General features: G+C 38.2%; 1 protein-coding gene across 1 annotated transcript in view; it reads right to left on the bottom strand.

Annotated features, from left to right (window-relative positions):
* HELZ (helicase with zinc finger) overlaps positions 1-20,153 on the bottom strand; it is a 69,714-nt gene that overhangs the window by 40,729 nt on the left and 8,832 nt on the right. Inside the window, 8 exon segments of the mRNA XM_017740753.1 lie at positions 324-503; positions 2,821-2,951; positions 6,713-7,046; positions 11,557-11,824; positions 15,073-15,370; positions 15,674-15,781; positions 16,800-16,998; positions 19,715-19,790. Of these exon segments, the coding sequence (XP_017596242.1) occupies positions 324-503; positions 2,821-2,951; positions 6,713-7,046; positions 11,557-11,824; positions 15,073-15,370; positions 15,674-15,781; positions 16,800-16,998; positions 19,715-19,790 (1,594 nt within the window).

The following is a 20,153-nucleotide window of genomic DNA, read 5'->3' as shown; positions in this document are numbered from 1 at the left end:
TCAATAATCATTTTGTAATTACTAATCTAGACTTCATTTCAAAGAACAGCTTTTGTTATCTACCATGCTGCAAAACTCCCCATGCCGAGCAAATTACAGCCATTCTATGTAACTTCCATTTTAATTAGTTTTGTTCTAAATGGCAAATACAGGCTAAGATTATAAAATTACTTTGTCATCCCAAACGATGACGGGTGGCGTGGCTTTGTTTGTTTCTAAGATGGGTGGAAATTCTGTATTTCTACCTTTCACTTGAATTTAAGCAAAAAATCACATCCTCTCTGCTAGTGTAGTCCTGCTCTGTGTTCAGTGCCCCCTCTCACCTGGTGTCCTGCTGTTGGAGGATGTGCTTGACTGCCTGAGCCAGAGTGAAGGTTTTTCCTGTCCCATAGGGACCGATGATAAGAACAGGAGGCAGTTGTATGGAGAGTGGGGTGGTGATAGCCAGAACAGCCTCTTTCTGCTTTGCATTTAGCCGAGGGTCCAACTGCTCATCCCATTGTCTGTGCAAAAGGAGGCCACAGAGGTTAAAAACAGAAGCTTTCACAATCCACTGTCAGGCAGAAATTAAATGAGGGAAGATTTCAAAAGCATTAAAGAGCCTTTACAGAGCTGCTGTATGGCTCGTGTCACTGAGGCACATGAAACAAATCAACAAAACAATCACATGCTTTAATCATTTGGTATTTACAATAAATCAGTTGGGTTGTTTTTTTTTTTTTCAACCTATTCTCAATTTACATCATCCCACCTAACAATAATTAACCTGCAGAGCACACATTTTAGAAGAAGGACATACTGCACCATCCCCTGATAATAAAAGCAAGTAAACATACAATGATTTTCTACTATTATCATGCAAAATATTAGTTACATTAGTTATGTTTCTTCCCTGCATTTACATTGTCAGCTTTAAAAGTCAACAGTTACACAACCCCAGGGCTTGGTAGAAGCTATCTACAATCAAATTTAAAAACTACTGGCTACTAATTAACTACAAACTTCTCTTCACTTTTTTTTTTTTTTTTTAAGATCACCAGGGCACATACCTCTAATGGGAAAGCACTCTGAAAAAAAAGGATTTTTGTTGTAAGCAGCCTAGTGATGCCAGGATTGGGAGAAAGATGCTTTCAGAAAATTCTTGACAGAGTTTTTAGTATTCCCACTGACAGATTTAAAAGTAGACATGCATAGTAAAAAACATCTGTCACTGCTGCACATATGGCCATACTTTAGTAATGTGATCTGCTTTGGTACAAGCACCACACTACTTACAGACTGGGAAAGTTTCTGTTCTGTAGTAGTTTGCAACAGGGAGCAAGATCAAGAGGGAGTAGACTGAATTCCTAACTTTTAAGATGCCTATGAACAACAAGCTAGCAAGAGACTAAGAAACACTGGAAAGGAACAGGGACATAAAACAGAAGAAAAACGAGGAAGACAGTTTGGAGCTAGTTTTGATTCTTAAGGAACGACAAATCAAACCACCAGATGGAACTGACTTTAAACTGAACTACAATCATTATGTATATTATTTATGTATACAAAAAATACAAAACATACCAACATATCAACTGCAACTGATATGTACATAGAAGATAAAGTTCTATCCTATTTGACTTACCTCCTTTTTATTGAAATCACTACTTACTTCCAAACTATTCTTAAACACTATTTCCTTGTAAGACTCACTCAAAACCTAATTAAGTCAGTGAACAGATTGTCACTGACCTCCATTAGCTTTGTAGTGTAACTCTATACAGAACCTATTTCCTTCTTCCTCTCAGTACTGTCAAAGCTCTGATGCACACAGTGATCATCCCACCCAGAACACTGATCCCACTCTTTTATTGGATCTGTTCTTCTCACAATTCCAGAGACAAACTACAATTTTTCCAGTTTTTTGTCTTACAATATCTCACTGTGTCAGCTTTCTGACAGATCACTGTCCTTTTAATCCCTGGGCTATCTCCTGATTTGTCCTGCATCACAATCACACTCCTAATTCTCACCTTCAAGACCCCCCACGACTCTTCCCAGGCTGAACAGACTGCCAGTTCCACATTCCTCTCATTTCCCTGGTCTCCAAGCACAGAAACCTCATGCCTCTTTTATCAAGAGCAAGAATACTGACCATATTCCCTGAGCCACACAGCCTCACATTTCTCTTCCCTAAGCTTCTTCTTCCAGAAAAACTATTTTCACTGCATCACTGCATCAGCCTTAAGTTTCTTCAGAAGTATTTATATGACATAGGGGTTTATCATTTCATAAAGGAAACTGTGAGACGTATAGAAAGAATCTCTGGGCTGCTTGCAAGAGCAGGGCTGGTCCTTCAAGAATCATTCCCACACCTTCCATAACCGCACCCTCTGGGATATGTCCAAATCTGGGCTCACTGAAGCTCAAGAAGTACTGATGGATTAGCCCTTGCAAACAGGACTCTGCACGCTTGGGATCCTGCACAGCAAACTCTTGGAACTGGCACTTCCATTCCTATAAGGTATCATGTTTTCAGAAGAGGATGGCAGCACAGTAATTAACAGCAGCAGGTTTGTTTTCTGCAGCCACAGTAGAACTGTGATGCCTCCAAGCCCCAAGCTCAGCCCCAGGGAAAACCACTCAGCAGCTTCTGGCCCTGGGAGGATCATTCCTCTTGTTTTATTTAGCACAGCTCCACTCCCTCCTCTGAACCCCTCACCATTAATGAGGAGCACGGCTTGTTTCCCGTTCAAGGACAGATTTCAGCCATCTGCTCTGAGAAATTCAGTGCTGCATCACCACCCAATCTTTGATATTAAAGTGTTTGTGTTTGTGTACCTGTTGGGACTCCAGGGTATGGTGGGAGTCATGCTGACATCTGGAAACAAAATGCTGTTGTCCTTAATCCTGTCCAAGGCATAATGCATTTCACAGAGGGGTAAGCGGTTCAACTGGAACTGAAGTTCAACCTGCAGAACAAACGAATTAATAAATGGAGAGGTGAACAAAAAGGATTTATTTAGAAAATGCTCATTAGACTTTGCTGTACATGATACATTTTTATCTTCCTGCAGACCACTGGCTCTCAAAAGAAAACAGCAACAGCATTCAATCCAAAGATCTATGATAAAATTAACTTGCTAATTTTTTTTTGTTTTGCATCTAAGATAAATACAGCATTTTTTCTAATTTAATTGTGTTGTTTGACTTTCTAGATTAGATTCCACTTTCTGAAAAAAATTCAAGGGAAAGCATTCTTGGAACTGTTTTTTTAATACAAAAAACACTTCTGGAAAATATTATTGACCTAAAACATTATTTTTACAAAAACAAGCTTTCATCTCTTATTGTAAGAACAACCTCAAAAAAATGTCAGGCCAGAAATTTTACCAGATAAACAGATGATATAAATCAGATGTGTGACCAGCAAAGATAAACCCCAAACACTATTTCCAGTCAAACACTGAAATAGAGTAACCTGTCATTTTTGTTCAATTATTATAACTCTCCAAAAGTTCATTTCTAACAATGAGCTGCTTACCAATACATTCTTGGTTTTGGTCTCTCAATTACACGTGTTTTAATGCTAGTAAATAAAAGATATTGCCAACATAAATTCTGGTACAAAGCCAGAAACATCACGGAGAGCACTTAACATTCCCGATTCAATTCAGAATGGACCAATACATAGTGAAAGTAGTTGACACATACACACACTGAAAGGGTAAAGAGAAAAATACAATCTAAATTTGAACAAGGGATAAAAGCAGCTCCTGGGGAAATCATCATAAAAACAGTTCACTCAGATTATCATTTACACATATTTAAATTTGCAATTGTTAATCTCTCCAGAAACAAATGAATCTGATCAGAGCATTATGCTGAAGAACTCCACGTTCACAACACAGAAGCCTTTAGACAAAATTTGACACAGATCTGCACTAATAAAAACCCGCATAAAAACACCAAAAGCTGCTGAAGAATTTCAAGTGACTAATACACATTTTTAGATTTTTTCCAAAGAACTGCTGTCACTATATATTTATGTATTTACTGTGCTACAAGTCTAATAAGCATTTTTGATTAAATGGGAGTAAATCAGTCCCTTTCTAAGATTTACAATAAGTGTGTTACATGTTACAAACAGCAGCCACATTACTGCAACCTGTCTGGAATAGCACCCCTCATTTATCTGGAAATATCAATTATTTTACAATTTCTATGCCCATCTGCACCGAGAGATTTCACAACCACCTTACAGAAGCTGGTTCTGTCCTACCAATTAGGAGATGAGAAGAACAGAAACAGAGCAAAGATGAGCTGAATCTGGTCCATCCCAACTGAAGGTCCAGCCCCAGTGTCCTCCCAGAGAAAAGCCATGGAGGTGTCAGTCATTCCAAATGTAACCCCATGCATGGTCTCAGATCTACTAATTTTCTCCTCTAGCATTCACTGATTCACTGTTAGTCTGCTCTTACTCAATCACACTTTAATCTCTTGGTAATTAGTGCTACCAACCAGAAAGTTCAACAAACACAAAGCAATACTAGAATATACTTTTATAATTTTTTTTGACAACTTAGAAAAAAACCTTAAAAAGTCCTTGTCAGTTAAAAAGGAAGGATGAAAGGAAGGAAAAGAAAAGTGATCCCTTCTCTTTCAAAGCCATATAAACTTCTCCCAGGAACCTTCTCCTATGGAGGAGAATTCCTCATATAGAGGAATAATTTATCCTTCTAGATTTAACTACTTCTTGTACCTGACACTCCTTCATCTGCCTACAAAGCCCCTTCCTACCACAGGCACCACACTGGTGCACCAGTAATGTTTACTACTTGCAGATCTCCTTCAAAAGGCTTTGTAAATTAGCATTTTCTTTTTCCTACTCTTATTTCAGTATTACAGTGTTCATATCATTATGGAGCATGTAAAATCATCACTAGCTTTGCTGTAAATAAACAATGTTTGCTTGTATCCCTGCAGAGTGTAGCCATTAACTTTCCATCTCTGGCAGATATAAAGACATTAAATATTCATCTTGACTATCACATTTTACAGCAAGATGTACAACCATAAGTCTGAAGACAAGGGCAGTAACAAATCTGACAACGTTAAGCATGGAACTCACTGAGGTGTGTGTAACTGCTAGGAAAACTTTTTTTAAATAGGACGCATAAAAATTCAAGAATTATTTTTCCCCACCGTGAAGTTTGTGCTACCTAGCCCCTCAGTCCATGCCCAGCTCTGGCACTCGTCAGGAGTGACAGCACAGCTCATCCTGCCCAAGGGGCAGCTCGAGCTCCTTCCCAAGCTCTGTCCTACCCATCCCTACTAAGTGCTGATTGGTCCCCCAACCACATCCTGCAGATGTTGGGAAAGACTGCCACTCAAATTGCAATGGTCCCAAACTCGTGGTTTGATCTATCTGGGCAAAGTATCTTTGCCCAGACAGACCCCAGGCTGACAAAAGACCACACAATGTAACGAGGGTAATTTAAATGCAGAAAAACTGTGATGCTCATCTGGGTGACACTTTTAACAGCCCCTTCTGGGAGTCCAAGCAAGGTGCCTGGCATTAAATACCTATTATCTACCTACATTCACCCCTTTCTTAACAGCTTGTGATTTGTTTTGTTTTTAATGCTGCTTGGATGGAATCTAATAGCTCTATTTGCTGTTGCAGAGTACTGAATGAGGCCATCTGGGAAGGAGAGGGACGTAACCTGCTTTAATATACATTCCACAATCAGAAAACAGTGGGAAAGGAAGTTAATCCATTGCCAGGTTCACAGAGCAAGACACAGAACAGAGGAACCACTCCAAAAATAAAAGAGTGGCAGCAGCCACGGTGCTTTAAAGTTCACTCCACCCCACCTTTATGAATGGTTTACTTGATAAAAGCAGAATTGTGTATTTATTAGAGTTTAACCAGAACAGCACGTGAACAAGGCACCACCAAGTTTCTGTGACTAATTATAAGAGAAAAAGGAAAGAAACCACCCAACTTATCCAAAATCCACCGAAATCAAAGCAGTTATCAGTGTTTGAGAATCACATACAGAATATCAACTCTACTGAAGAGCAGCAAAATCTCCAGCACCTTTAACAAAAACTCCGTACATCCAAATTACAACCTCCTCAGTTCTAACCTGAGGATCGCTTTCCAAACTTTCAATTAATACTTCATCATAAAAAACTTCCTCACAATTAAAATTCATTCAAATATAGGTAATGCTTTAAGAATCTGACCACCAGTTCAATGACACATGTATGAAGTACTAAATGATTTTACAAACAACTTTAGGACCTGACTTCTAATGCAGAATAGATCTGCTGCCTCAGGCCAAGATTTGTAAGACACTCAAGGGAAAATTAGCCAGTTCCTGGAGCCCCAGCTCATTTGGCATTCCAGTCAAGTTTCCAATAGAATCAATTAGTAAGTTTAATTATCGTTTTAAGAAAACAAACACAAAACCAAGAGCTCAGAACAACATAAGTCTTCCCAGACCAATTACTGATGTTAAATTAAGACATTAGAATTCTTGCATATGTTTCCCCCAAACAAAATAAATGGGAAGAGATAAACCTTTGGTGAAAATGCATTCATTCCAGGCAACTCCAGAGACATTAATCTGAGGTTATTTCTGTTTGGTAACAAGATCAACTATGGAGCCAAAGCAAACACAAGGCAAAGAGTTCTGACACCACAACCACCTCCACCCAGACCTACCTGCATTTCACAATCGGCCCGGAGATTCAGCTCCTCACAGCATTCCCTGGATACCCTCAAGAAGATATAATCCTTTGTCTTCTCCTCGATAGCCGCTTCATAAACCTTCTCTTTGGTTCCTTGGGTCTGTGCTGACTTTTCTTTAGTGACAGGCAATAAATAAACAGCATTGACTTTGGTCATCACCAGCCGTCCAGCCAAAGTGTCTTCAGAAAGCGTCTCAGTGAGCTTAAAGCGGCCAAAAAGTTGTCCATTTTGGGCGTATTTTGCACCTCCAGAAACACCAGTGAGCATGAAGCTTGCTACAATCTGCAACTGCACTTTTATGTTGAACCTAAGTGAGAAAGCATCGAGTCAGTGTGCAAAAATGCTCTCAAGATTCTGAAATTTCAGGCGTTCAGAGTGAAGATTCACTTCATTAATTAATCTTTAAGTATAAACAAGTACGGTCAAACTGACCCTTCGTAAGTATGCAGCTGTCAAATATCCACACTTTTTCCTTTTTACTGTAGCCCATAAAGTATGTATTTAAAAGGATGAAGTTTTAAAAAAGAACCCTCACAAGAGAGAAACAAATACTAGATACCAAAAAAAGCTTAGTGTGAATAAATTACATGTCCCAAAGCAGTAAAAATTTCTATTTAAATAGTCTGTAATCTTATGCTAGGTATGCAAGGAGAGACAGGCAGGCAAAGAACAGAGCAAGATTCCTATTTATCCCATCTGTATCTTCCAGGCTGCACACCAAAGAGGGCAATCTCCATCTTAAAAGGTAAATGGTATTATACCTATAATTCAGAGGGATTGATTAAAATGTGTTGAAACAAATCAGATTGTAGGCATTAAAATGATATAATTTTATTTGAAATGAGGGGCACCACAGGTTCAGCCCTATAAACCATCTATCCACAGAACTCCTATTAGCAGCAGCTTCCTCCTGTAATCAGTGATGTAACAAATTCATCCTTTGCAGTTATCATTTTCCAGAAGTCACATGCACAACACATTAAAGTGACTTATTATCACACTTTATTGACCTCTCACCAATACAAAGTAATCTCGTCTTAGTGTGTTGGGGTTTTTTAAACAGATTGCTTCAACCTGGTTTTAAAAGAACAAAGGAGGAAAAAAGTCTGACACAGTAACAATATTCAGTTCTTTTCTCATCAGCAAGTTTTTCCTAAATTTGCAACAAATTACAGAAAAAAAGTAAAACCCATTCACAAATGAAATAAAAACTCTTGGGAAAATACATTTTTTTCTTGTAATACTTTTCATACTCATACTGGTTTTATTTGATCTGTTCTTCTTATAATTTCTATTTTAACCTAATAAACTGGTAATTGATCATTTAAGCCCTGCAGTATCAATAATCATAAGCCTCTAACAATAAAATCCAACATTTTGGCTTGCTTGGTAATTAAACATCTACCAAACCAATCAAATACATTTTTTCAGATCTGGCAAATCACGAATCTTGCACAAAAACTGCAAGTTTGCCCCCATGTGGTAACAGCTGCTTCTTTACAGAATATGGGCATTGTCAGAGCCGAATTTCCCAGTCCTCCACTCTCCAAAAGCAAGGGAAGTTTTCTTGCCTAAGAGGGATCTGTTTGGTCCATCACTGACCACAAATGTTACTGCACAAGCTACAGTGAAAGCATTCACCCAATCTTTCCCATTTCCACATGGGCCAATAAAAAATCCATAACAAAAAACAAGCTTTCTCCTACTCAAGTGCTGCACTATTCCAAAGAAGCTATCAGCAAGTCAGCAACATCTGAAACAGGTCATATCTCCTTGTTAAAATACCATATAAAACATTTAACTGAGAAACAAGGGCTGGGAATTCTTACTGAGATACAATCCTTTGCTATTGTGAATTTATTTTGCTGAAACTTCCCTGAAGTTGATTCCTATGCTGCTGAATATGTATCAGCTGAAATTCAGATTTATAAAAACGTGCTGCAAAACAGTTTTACTGCATTTCTGAGATAACGCACAGGTTAGTGTTTTCATAAATGACTGAACTGCATCTGCTGCACTAAAGGGAATCTCAAGTTTAGATTATCAAGCAATTTCCATTGAGCAAGCTGACACCTTCTGGCAAGCTACAAAACTACAGAATCCTCTCAGGATTTGATTTTTAAAAAATCAGAAGTTGCTTCTTTCATCCATTTCTCACCCTTGCTTTGCAGGGTTAGACAAAATAAGGTTTTCAGTCAGGCTTATAAAAAACAAACAAAAAAAATCTTGTATTTCTTCCTAAGCACTGCAAATGCCAACCTACCTGCAGTGTTTGTGAAGCAGCTATAAGAAAATCTGTTGTTCATATTTAAAACCACAGAATAATTATGAAGAATGACTTCATAAATCATTAATCATCCAGTACCAATGCAAAAAATAAATTCCCCAAAGGCAAATAAACCCATCCTGGCCAAAGCCCCAGGTGCCACTTTGCAAAAGCACATTCAGCACATTTGTTCTGACACCGACACCTGCAGGGATCAGGGTGTGCAGTGGGACACCTGCCTGGGGAGTGATCAATGGAAGACACAGTAATGACAAAAGCAAATTTATTTTCCATCAGAGCCAGCATTTGACACATTCACAGCCTTGAGGATAAATCTGCTCTGTAATTCTGGGCGCACGGAAGGAGCTGTCTGTCACCTCACACACTTAAATGTTCATACCAGAAAATGTTCTAGTCACTCTAGCAAGTATATATTGCTTTTCTCTTCAATATGCAAGAGAGAAAGGAAGAGTTTTAAAACCATGAACAGATATTAACACTCTCCAAAACCAAACTACTATCAAGATTGGAACACTGCTTTGCTTTTCCTCAAAACCAGTGTGTTTGTACTTGGAAATTCAACAGCAGTGACTCCCTTATTAGTCTATTTTGTGATACTCATGTGTAGCAACTTGTATAAATGCCTCTTGAAATAGTAAAATAAACAAGATTTAAAAGTAAGGTTCTCTTGAGACTATCCAGAACTCCCTTATAACTGAATTCAAGACACTTAAGAGCCACTGCAACTTTCACCCAATACTGTCCAGTTCCACTCAGGTGATTCCACATAAAGTCTGTAACAGCACTTTCCTAGAAAGTGGGAAATCATCAACATTCTGAAAAACCAAGGATCCACTTCAATCTGAGCTGCAGACACTCGTGTTACTCCAGTGTTGTCAGAAGAGACCACGCTGACAATCCTACTCCTTTTACAATGTACATTCACAAACCCTTTTAAAAGTGCAACAGCTCATCAACAGTCACTCTTGGCACCACTTCAGAGGTGTTAGAACCCACTTGCATCTGGATTTCTCAGCCCATTTTTAGGCTTGCAACCCTGACACTTCACTAGAGAATACCAAGTGTGTGATCTTAGCCACAGAGGAGTGAAACGTCTGCTGGTTTGAGCCTTGTTGCAATGAAGTGGGTTAGCTACAAGATCAAAAGAATATTTCTGTCATCAACACTATCAAAACAGAAGATTTCAAGAACATTATTAACACTTACTTATAACTTATCAAGCAATAAATTACTGCTGCACCAAATAGTCCAAAGGGGAAGCATTACATACAGGATACAATTATTTTTCTTTCATTTCTCCAGGTTTACTGCTCTTTGGTTTCCTATGAGGCATGAGAGTGCAAATCTCCAGGTGAAAATCCACTCAGTAAAAATACTGCTCATGTTTTGATGATATTTCATAATATTTACTTTAAATCCACTTTTTTCTCAAAAGGCCTTAGAAGAGTCAACCTGTTTATAAATATGCATGATGGAGAATATTTCTGTACGCTGGAAACAGTGTTCAAGCATGATTCCTCCATATGTTAGACTCCAGCTCAAGAGCAGAGTGCAGCAGTGATAAAAGATAAGAAACAGTTCAAATACTGCCCTTCAGCTGCAATTTAAAAAATAAATTGAACCATTTTTCTGGTTTAAAAGCATTAGAAATACAAGACTCATAGTATTTTTTTTTCTAAGTTCTAGAGGGTTGGTTCAATTGAACCTCTATAGCTCCAGGAACAGTTCTTCATCTTAAAAAAGACTTCCTGATTTGGAACTTTCAGTAATTGATAGAACTGAATTTGCTACCAAATTAGGCTAAAAGGATGTTATATCTTTTAGACTTTCCATTCTGAGCAGTGCCAACACTTTAAAACTCTTTAGTACCACATGAATGCAGGAAAAATTTTTGATCACGAATATTAAACTACAGAAAAAAAGTCCACATGAAGGTCTGTAAGTGGGAATTTCACATCTTCTTCCTAAATCCATATTTTTCAAGCATCTACACCAGTTGGGTAATATGTACGTAACACCTAAAGACACAACAAACCAAACAATGTATATTATATGCCTTTTATTAGGAACTTTTATTCAGAAACTGGGTGTCAACCTATTTAGGAAATAAATAAAAGTCAGCTGCCACATCATCACAAGATCAGTCTGATCCACCCGCAATTCAACTCTTTATACAAAGATTTTACATATGCCTTTTCTATTACCTACTTTCACACAGGAACAAAAACATAACTATTATTAATATATTTTTGTACAGACGGACAAAAAACTAGAAACAAAAATAATTAACAAAACCATGTACAACAGCTGCTTAGTGCCTGCATTGAAAACAGTTTGTTTTCAATGAAGTAGCAGTAATTTATATTTGTCAAGTGCTAGTGACCTTTACCAAACAGTACTATTCCCTGCTTTGTTCAGGTTCAGTTCAAAGAAACAGGAAGCCTCAGTATCTTAAAGAAGCAGGTAGGTTTAATGAAAAAAGCTGTCACCCCCATTTTAATAGGAATATTTTTATAAAGGAATCACTTACTTGCTAACTTCCTTATACTGTGCTATTTCCTCAATATAAAGGAGGTCATGGAGCCGTGACTGATAGTTGGTCTTGGTCAATGATTTGTCCAGGACAGATTGTGTGAACAGCTGGTCAGCAGACAGAGGGATTTGGTATCTGGTGAGAAGGCTCTTCTCCAATTCAGTAGTTTCATTAGGCTCAAACTCTACAATAGTCTTAGATGTGGAATCCCAGCGCTTGGCTGTGGTCAGGAGCTGTTGCCGTGCGTGCATCAGGTATTCAAGGTCTGCGTGGACAGACAGAACAGGGAAGGTGTGGTTTGTTTTTACAAACCCCAGGTGGTTTGGTTTGATTTCAAAAAAAAAAAAAAAAAACAAAACAATCCAACAAAACCCACTAGTAAAACCAATCTCCTGAAAAACAATGAACTAAACACAGGCAGGAGTCTCCTCTGCCCACAGCACCTTTAGGAAGTCATTGCTGGTACTTACCATCCCTACTTTTCAGGTGTGCACAGAGAGCAAGCAGGCTCTCCAAGAGTAACAGAAAATAAAACATTCTATAGATAGCAAATAGAATTAATAAAGACAAGCAAAGAAAGCACTTTTAACAATCACCAACAGCTTTGAAGGACTTGGCACCACAATACACTTTAAAACTCAACTGCAACATCCCCTCATTTCAAAAACATTAAATAGCGAGGAACCCTAAAACATATATTATAAAATTTAGAAGGTCATCAAAACAAGTCGATAAACCAGCTGGTAAGGAATCATCGCATTTGCAACACTGTGAAAGCCTTTTAAAAAATTCTCCAGCCCCCGAATCTGTGTGTGGTGCAGTTACATAAAGTAGCTAAAGCTACTTTACTAAGCAGAACTTAGGAAATGTAACCTAAGATGATAGAACATTAGAAAATTAAAAGGAAATTAATTTTTCAGTATATCCTGATTTCAGGGACCACATAGCTTAGATGAGAAGACCAAGCACTTGTCTACAGCCACCTAAAATATACCCATTAATACCACAAAACCACTATGACAACAGTGAATCAGTTAACAGAATTGCAGTTAAATTGCAGAGCTGAAAATATTTGGCATTTATAGTCAAGCTATGCTATATTAATATATAATCTCTGAGTAAGATTTAACATAGGTATCCAGGATATCACACCAACGCTGAAAATGTGCAAAAAAGACATTTTCAAATTCAAATTAAATGCTTAACATCGTCTTGACTGTCTTTAGACTAAATAAGAAAAAAACCCCAGCATTTTAGCAGAAGAAATCTCCATTCGGCTTGACTATGACTACAGGAACATGGCTTGTGTTACTCACTGATCTCATGTGTTCACTAAGAAGACACATTTAAATATATCCCTCAAGCCTGAACCATACCAGTCGCTACAGTTGTATGGCAAGAAAAAGTCCAAGTTTATGTGGTTTGTGTGTCTGAAATAACATCGCCACAAATGAAGCTTTCTCTGGTACAAATCACACCTCAGATGCCAAAAGCTCAGTAATTATGCTGGGACTGACTCCTTGCTTAAGCCATTTAATTCACAGCACTGGAGAGGCTCTCCCTGGAAGCCTGACATAAACAGTTCCTGGCACAGATTGCACACACACAGTGACACTTTCTTAAAGAGCAGTTAGTACATAATCAGTGCACAGAAGACTTTGTACAGCTCCCTTTTTCTGCTGTAAATAAAGATTTCAAAATGCAGAATGCAGGCTCCTCCATTAAAATACTTTAATGTTGACCTTTCATTCCTGCCTTAACATCCAGACAGGGCCCTGAATTACATGCAAATGTAGAAACATCGGGCATCTTTCTGTTAGAAAAGCACTTCCACAATATCTCAATCTATATATACCAAAAAGTAAAAGAAACAATGGAACTGGACACAGATCCAATGCAGTTATCCCTTTCCCTTTCCTATTACACACCTCTTAGATTACACAGCAAAAAGCCCAGGATTCTGTACTTAAAATTATCTGTAAAACTCTTAACACCTTTCCATCGGAAATAAGTATTAGTGATGACCTGCCTGAAGACTTCAGTGTCCCTGTGCACACAGACAGGCAATATGTGGAAGGAACAGCAGTACCTAATGCCGGGGACTGCTACCTCCACTTCATCCATCACCTTCATGTGGAATTCAATTGGCTCTTCCTGGGATCCCTGTGGTTAGGACTTGGTTTAAGGCACCAGACCACAGATTGGTTTGACAGGAACTCTGACTCTGCAAGTAAGTCATGGCTTGGCTCCCTTGATCTTACCCAGGTTTACAAGGCAGTGTCTGTTCTCCACAGGCTCAGTGGCTTAGGCAGCCTGTGATTACCCACATGCTCCACGGAGATCACAGAATAGCTCCCAAACAGACCTTGCTTCCAAGATGCCTCTCCCTGGCAATGCCATACCCTCTATTTCCAGAGATGTTACACTATGCACAGTCCCCTGCTCCTGGCTGCAAGTGCTTGGGTCATCTCAAAAGATCAGTTCATGATCTTTGGTATTTGCTATTTACAGCTTCGTTCTGTGAATGTTGCAAACGTTAATGTTATATCGAAATACAGGTCAGGAATAGAGAACTGCTGTTTTCTCAGCTTCATCTTTTTTCCTTCCTTTTCCCTTTTGTTCTTCTTTCTGCTTAAATCCCAGCACTGTAATTCTGTTTTGCTGGTGTTTTTATCTCTCAAGTTTTCATTAAAAATTAAGATCCTGTATCCCACCCTATGGTTTACTGCCAAGTGATACAGTGACCTATATTTATCTCTTACACCACAAATCAAAGTCCTTCCTTCTTTTTTTGCACCTCTTCGAACATCTTTCCATTTTCTGGCATTTTTCTCGTACTGGAGTTATTTCAAGTTTGAACTGAGAGACATAGGTCAGTTTAATAAATAGATTAAACACTTAGAGTAACTTGTAGCTCATTTTTTTACTTGAAAATACAAATATAATTACACTTCCTTTACATTTTCAAAATTCATGTCAACAGCAAATTACTGAGTTACGACCCTATACTCAGTCTCTTGCCTATGACAATCCGAGTCAGATATTGCAAGAGGAGAAAAAAATACAAACCAACTTCTCAGATAATCTGTTTTAATTACTGGGTTTACTACCCCATGTATTCTTATACAGAAACACTTCATTTCTCTAACGACCTTTTCTGACATATTTAATGTCCTCATCAATATACGAATGTTTATAAAAACATAAACATGTTTTTATAAAGGCAGAAGTTGCAGTACTGCACTCAGACACATACCAAACTAGAAAATCCCAGCATTTTAATAATACTTAGGAACCATATTTAACACAGAGTAAGTCATATTCCAATTATCTGCCTGATTTAGATCCTGTGAAGCTTTTGCCCACTATTTATATTCATATCTATGAAGAACGTAACATACAGTACGAAACATTCACGAGCTGTTGACAGAGTTCTGCCCAAAACTGAAAAGGAAAGAGATGGCATGAAAGATCTCCACTATTCAAAAAAAAAAAAAAGTTTTAATACATTACCTTCAGTTGAAGCAGCATCAATCATCACTCGTTGCATGAGGACTGGTTCCAATCCAAAGTCAAACACCACAGTTTGGCGAAAAGTCCCAAAGATTTCTGTGTTAAAGGCTATACTGACTTTGTATATATAATGATCTATTCCATTCTGGACCATCTTTCCTCCTATCCATTCCTGACAGTTTTCTGGAACTTCTTGTGATACCTGGGTGGTGCTGTCTCCAGCAGATATTGCAACGATACTAAAGTGTGGTCGATGGGCATCATAAAGCAGTGCCACTCGATACAACATTCTTGCAGGCTGGAAAAGAAATGCAAAGGTTGAAATACAGAAATTATTCCAGGAATAACTTCATTTGCAATCAGATAAAGAGGGTTAATAAGAACTACCAGTTTCTCAGATCAGATACAGGTTCTGCCTGATTTCCAGAAATCTGGACAGTTGGTACATAATCACCAGAGCTGCTTGGAAAAGAAAAGAGAAGGGATGGTGCTAGGAAGTTTCTCTACATTAAGAATGATGCAACTGAAATCTTAATTGCAAAAGGTTATGGGTTGCATTCTAGTTATTACTGACTCACTTTTAAAAAATAAGTAGTCCTACCTTACACGTGAGAGCAAATGTCCATGTCTGGTGAGACTTTTTGGTGGTGACAGTTACTGACAGCTCAGGATTATGTTCTACTCTCACTCCTTCTACATATTCACTAAGCTAGATTAAAAGAAAAGGAAGATAACATTAAACTTCTACAGGCAGTATCAAAACACAAACATTCAGGAAAAGGTAGCATTTTTTCAATAGAAAAAGGAAAGAATGGTTTCGCAGATCATGCAGGATTGATGCAAGTCCCACTCAGGAATTAACGTAAATACGCGCTAATGCAGAGACAAGCAAGCTGAATCTACCAGATCAGTCTGTGTAAGTACAGAACAGAACCATTTAGGGACAATTAACCAGAAGACTTGATTTTCAATAATGAACTTAATTGTAAATTTTTGAAGTAGAACAAGATTTCATTTGGATAAAAGGATCTGTGACACAATGAGGCCCAGAAGACCCCAGATCTCACTAACATCAATGAGACTACTGAGACAACAGGAAACGAGAACCAGGCTTTCTACTCATCAATGCATTTTGCATAAAGTCCACTTTTCCCAGATTTTAGTCAACAATAGATGGACCAAAAATTCCTTAGGGTCAGTGGTAAGTAGAGCTGGTCGAATGCCAAAAAAATATTTCTTCTAATTCCAAAGAGCTGCTAACTTTGATCATATCCATACCCCCCACTCCTTGGTGTACTCAAACACTTTTGAGTATTTGGGGGATTGGCTGTTCTTCACACCAGTGCCTTGCAGCTGCAGGCAAAGAAAGGGAGCCACACACAAGTAAGAGTATTCCCCACTAAGTTGTGAAAGCTGCACCATTTATTGTTGTCCAGTTTAAAAAGTTCTGCCATCTAGTCAGGGAACAGGAACAATACCATGGGACTCGCCTGATCCATCCTACACTGGGAATAGTGAATATGCAAAATGAACAAGCTGTGATTAACCCACAAATCAGCCCAAGTCTCTTTGCAAAAACACCTAGGGCAGGATGGAAAGGAGAGCAAATGGGTTGGACAATTTCTTGGTGAGGAGTGATTCGACCAGCTCTGATAGTCAGGGCCAAAAACAGGCTCATCTGTTAGTTTTAAATAGGAGCACATATGGAAGCAGTATATTTTCCTTACCACTTTCTCAGGAGATAACGAATTCATCCATTTCTCAATCAAGGTTTCCATATAACTGCCCGAACACTGTTTGTTTTCCTTTTGCTGTTTTAATCTGATCAAGCGGGAAGCATATCGTTTTTGCCATTCTGTGAGCTCTTCCTGGGAATGTGCTGAAGTACACTGGGCACCATACCTACAGATCCCTTGCTCTAAAAATCTACATGAAATAGGAAAAACGATTATGCCTTGAACTTCTCAGCCTCCAATTAGAAAAAAAAAATAAAATAAATTTATCAAAATTTTACTTGTAAAGCCAGAAGGACCATTCTTTAAGTTTCTCTCACAGAACTAAAGGCAGTTTAGTCCATGTGAAGTAATTTGGAGATATATATATTTATACAGCATTTTCTAAGAGAGACAGCAGCTTCTCTTATTGCAAAGCCCAGGAAAGTATATCAAATTTCTTAGAAACATAGGGGGACAAAAGTCTTAAGAAATTTCCAGCTTTAAAGAAAACAGAATCAAGTGTTTGAACAGCAATTAACAAAAGGAGATCACAGAGCATCCCTGAAATGACTAGGCACTGTATTAATATGCATCAGCTCCCTGTTAATCAAGGGCAAAGGAAAGATGTAGCATAATTTCTTCCAGTGATTACATTTTTAGCTGATAAATACTCATTCAGCAGTTTTTCCTGGAGCAACAGTGACATCACATGGTCCCTTCTACTAAACACACCTACACATAAACCTCTAGGAAAAGGGTTAATCCTCTTCTTTGGAAAGGGTATTAGTCTAAAAGGATCCATTCTTGAAGACACTAAGAATTTCTTAAAGAAATACATTTTCCATTTAGTGGCATGTGTTGATGCATCAAATTAATGCTGTTCCAAAGGCCTGGATACAACTGAAGCATTCTAGTTCTCAGGATATACTGCAAGTCTGGGCAAATGCCTGTATAACTTGGGAACTATTTTTATAATTTAACTTTGTATTAAAATTATAAACCACAAGGCAGTAGATGCACCTCCATTATTCTTCAAAACTGAAGCACTTTAAAAATAGATGACAAAATGAAAATGAAATAGAGGGATAGGCTTAAGTTCTGAAGGTACCAAGAAAGCATTGGATATACAGAATAAAATTAGACCAGGAGACTGTTTTGTTTGTTTGTTTTGCAAAAGGAGACTATAAAAAGTTAATGCAAACATCACATTTTTTTATTTCCACAGTACATGTGTTATACAATGTGAATTAAACTGTGAACTTTGAGCTATGAGACAAAACCAAGCCACACCTGACTGACATGAAAACCTTGCAGCACAAATACCTGCATATCTAGGTCACACTTGCATCAGTGGTTATAATTTGATTTAGCATACACTTTTCCTTTAAGAAATGTATTTTAAAGTTTGCGTGCCCAAACTGTAAACAAAATAAACATGATATATAACACCATATTACTAAAGGCCTTCTCAAGCTATGTTTCTTGATATATTTGAAATTAAAATGTTTTTCCTGGCAGTCAATTTCAGTACTTTTACTGTCAATTTTCCAAGTCACCACTGCATTAGAATGCTAAAGTACAATTATGATTTTCACGGCCTAAAGTAAATGGAGTGCAAGCATATAAAATTGCTGACCTGTTCTTATAACCTACATAACAGATTTAAAATCAAGTGGGCTTCCTTTTGATTATTTAATAGGAAAGCATATTACTTCAGAATTTGTCACCATTATACAGGTTTTCCAAGATCCCATTGTTCGTATTTTTAACACTTTTTTTTTTCCCTCAATTCTACCTTCTTATTTAATACCTCCTGCAATTCCACAGCTTCATTATCTAGAATAAATATGCTGCACTCCTACTGCTTTACGGTACACAGGGGAAAAATAAACCAGAACTTCAAAAATTCATATTCAGTACCTGCAACTGTCTCCTCATAAGGAACTAAAATCTTTAGTCTCTGGTCAGAATGATGCTGTTCAGAGGGATTTGCTCAGTAAGGCACATCCTTCTCACTGGAACGGTTAACAGTGAGCATAAAGCTCATTATAGCTTTAGTGGAAAAATGTTTCAGAGCAGTGGTTGGAAACATGGGATAGATGTTACTCAACAAAAGATCACCACAAGCTAAAAACTGTAAATATCTGTTTTTTTTAAATTGCTGATTAAGCACCAGACATGATTAAGAGTCAAGAAAAGTTGCCAAGATTTAGCATCTCTAGAAAATCATGCCAGAAGTAGCTCAAAATCAGCAATTCAGTCATTTCATTTAAAAAGCAGGTCAGAACTTTTGAAAATAATTTGCATTTGTTACATAAATGGCAGAAGCAAGTGCATAATGATGGTTCCTCCCCATATATATTAATACAGTTTTATGTAGAGCAATCACAATTAACAACACTAAGTACAGGCATTATTGACCAGAAGACTGGAAAAGACAAGGAAAAACACCAATGCAAGCCACTGGATCTTCTCTGTGTATTTGAGTTTATGCAAAAGGACAAATAATGAGATCTGAGGGAAATTCTACTTTTTTGTTTAATCTGAAGACAAAGCCCATTCATCTGAAGGCAGCACCATAACCTCACTGCGCTTCAGTGTGCTTACACTGCTGCTTGGGGAAATTTTCACACCTCTGAAATCATCCGAATTAGAAAAGGTAGGGGAGAAAGACAGATGCTGACCCGTCACTAGAAAAATGCCCCTCAAACAACTATATTATGAAAACTGAGTTTTATAGTGATTCCATTCTATAAACTGAAGTGCTCTTGGATAAACTGACCCTTCCAAAAATCTGTGAACAGGTCAACTCCTGTTCTAACAAGTACCTTCACTTTCCTGGCCCCTTAATCATTCTGTCAGCAGGTAAATAAAAGAGGAACCATTCTGCTCCCTTGGAGGAGCTTAACATGAAGCACAGAGTTTACCTTTTACAGAGTGTGTATTCCTCACTGCTCGTGACGCCCCTGGGAGGGGGGCGGAAGTGCCAACTGTCCCGGGACCCTGCCGAGACACAACCAGGGTTAATTCTCAATTGCCAAGAGTTTTCCAGTCAGACACCAACTGCTCAGGGATCCATATCTCTAATCATCAACCCAAGGTGTAGCTGGACACAAGCAAAATTATCCCTTCCAGAATTGATTTACAATCCCTAACAAACTCATTTAGAGCACAGGTTGTGAAGGCAAGTTTCAAACCATCTCCAGAACGGAACAGGCCCTGACAGAGCCCCCTGGTCAATAAACAGAAACTTCTGCCTCCAAATGCAGACACCACTGAGATAATTCTACCTCAGACAGTGGGGCTCATCACAACAGTCAAGCCCCTTTTTTGCTTTTTGCCTGCAATGCAGCGCTGAGCATTCAG

This window comes from Corvus brachyrhynchos, unplaced genomic scaffold, assembly GCF_000691975.1.
Source record: "Corvus brachyrhynchos isolate BGI_N302 unplaced genomic scaffold, ASM69197v1 scaffold218, whole genome shotgun sequence".
In the NCBI taxonomy this organism is placed as follows: Eukaryota; Metazoa; Chordata; class Aves; order Passeriformes; family Corvidae; genus Corvus; species Corvus brachyrhynchos.
This window is presented reverse-complemented; position numbering and strand designations above follow the sequence as displayed.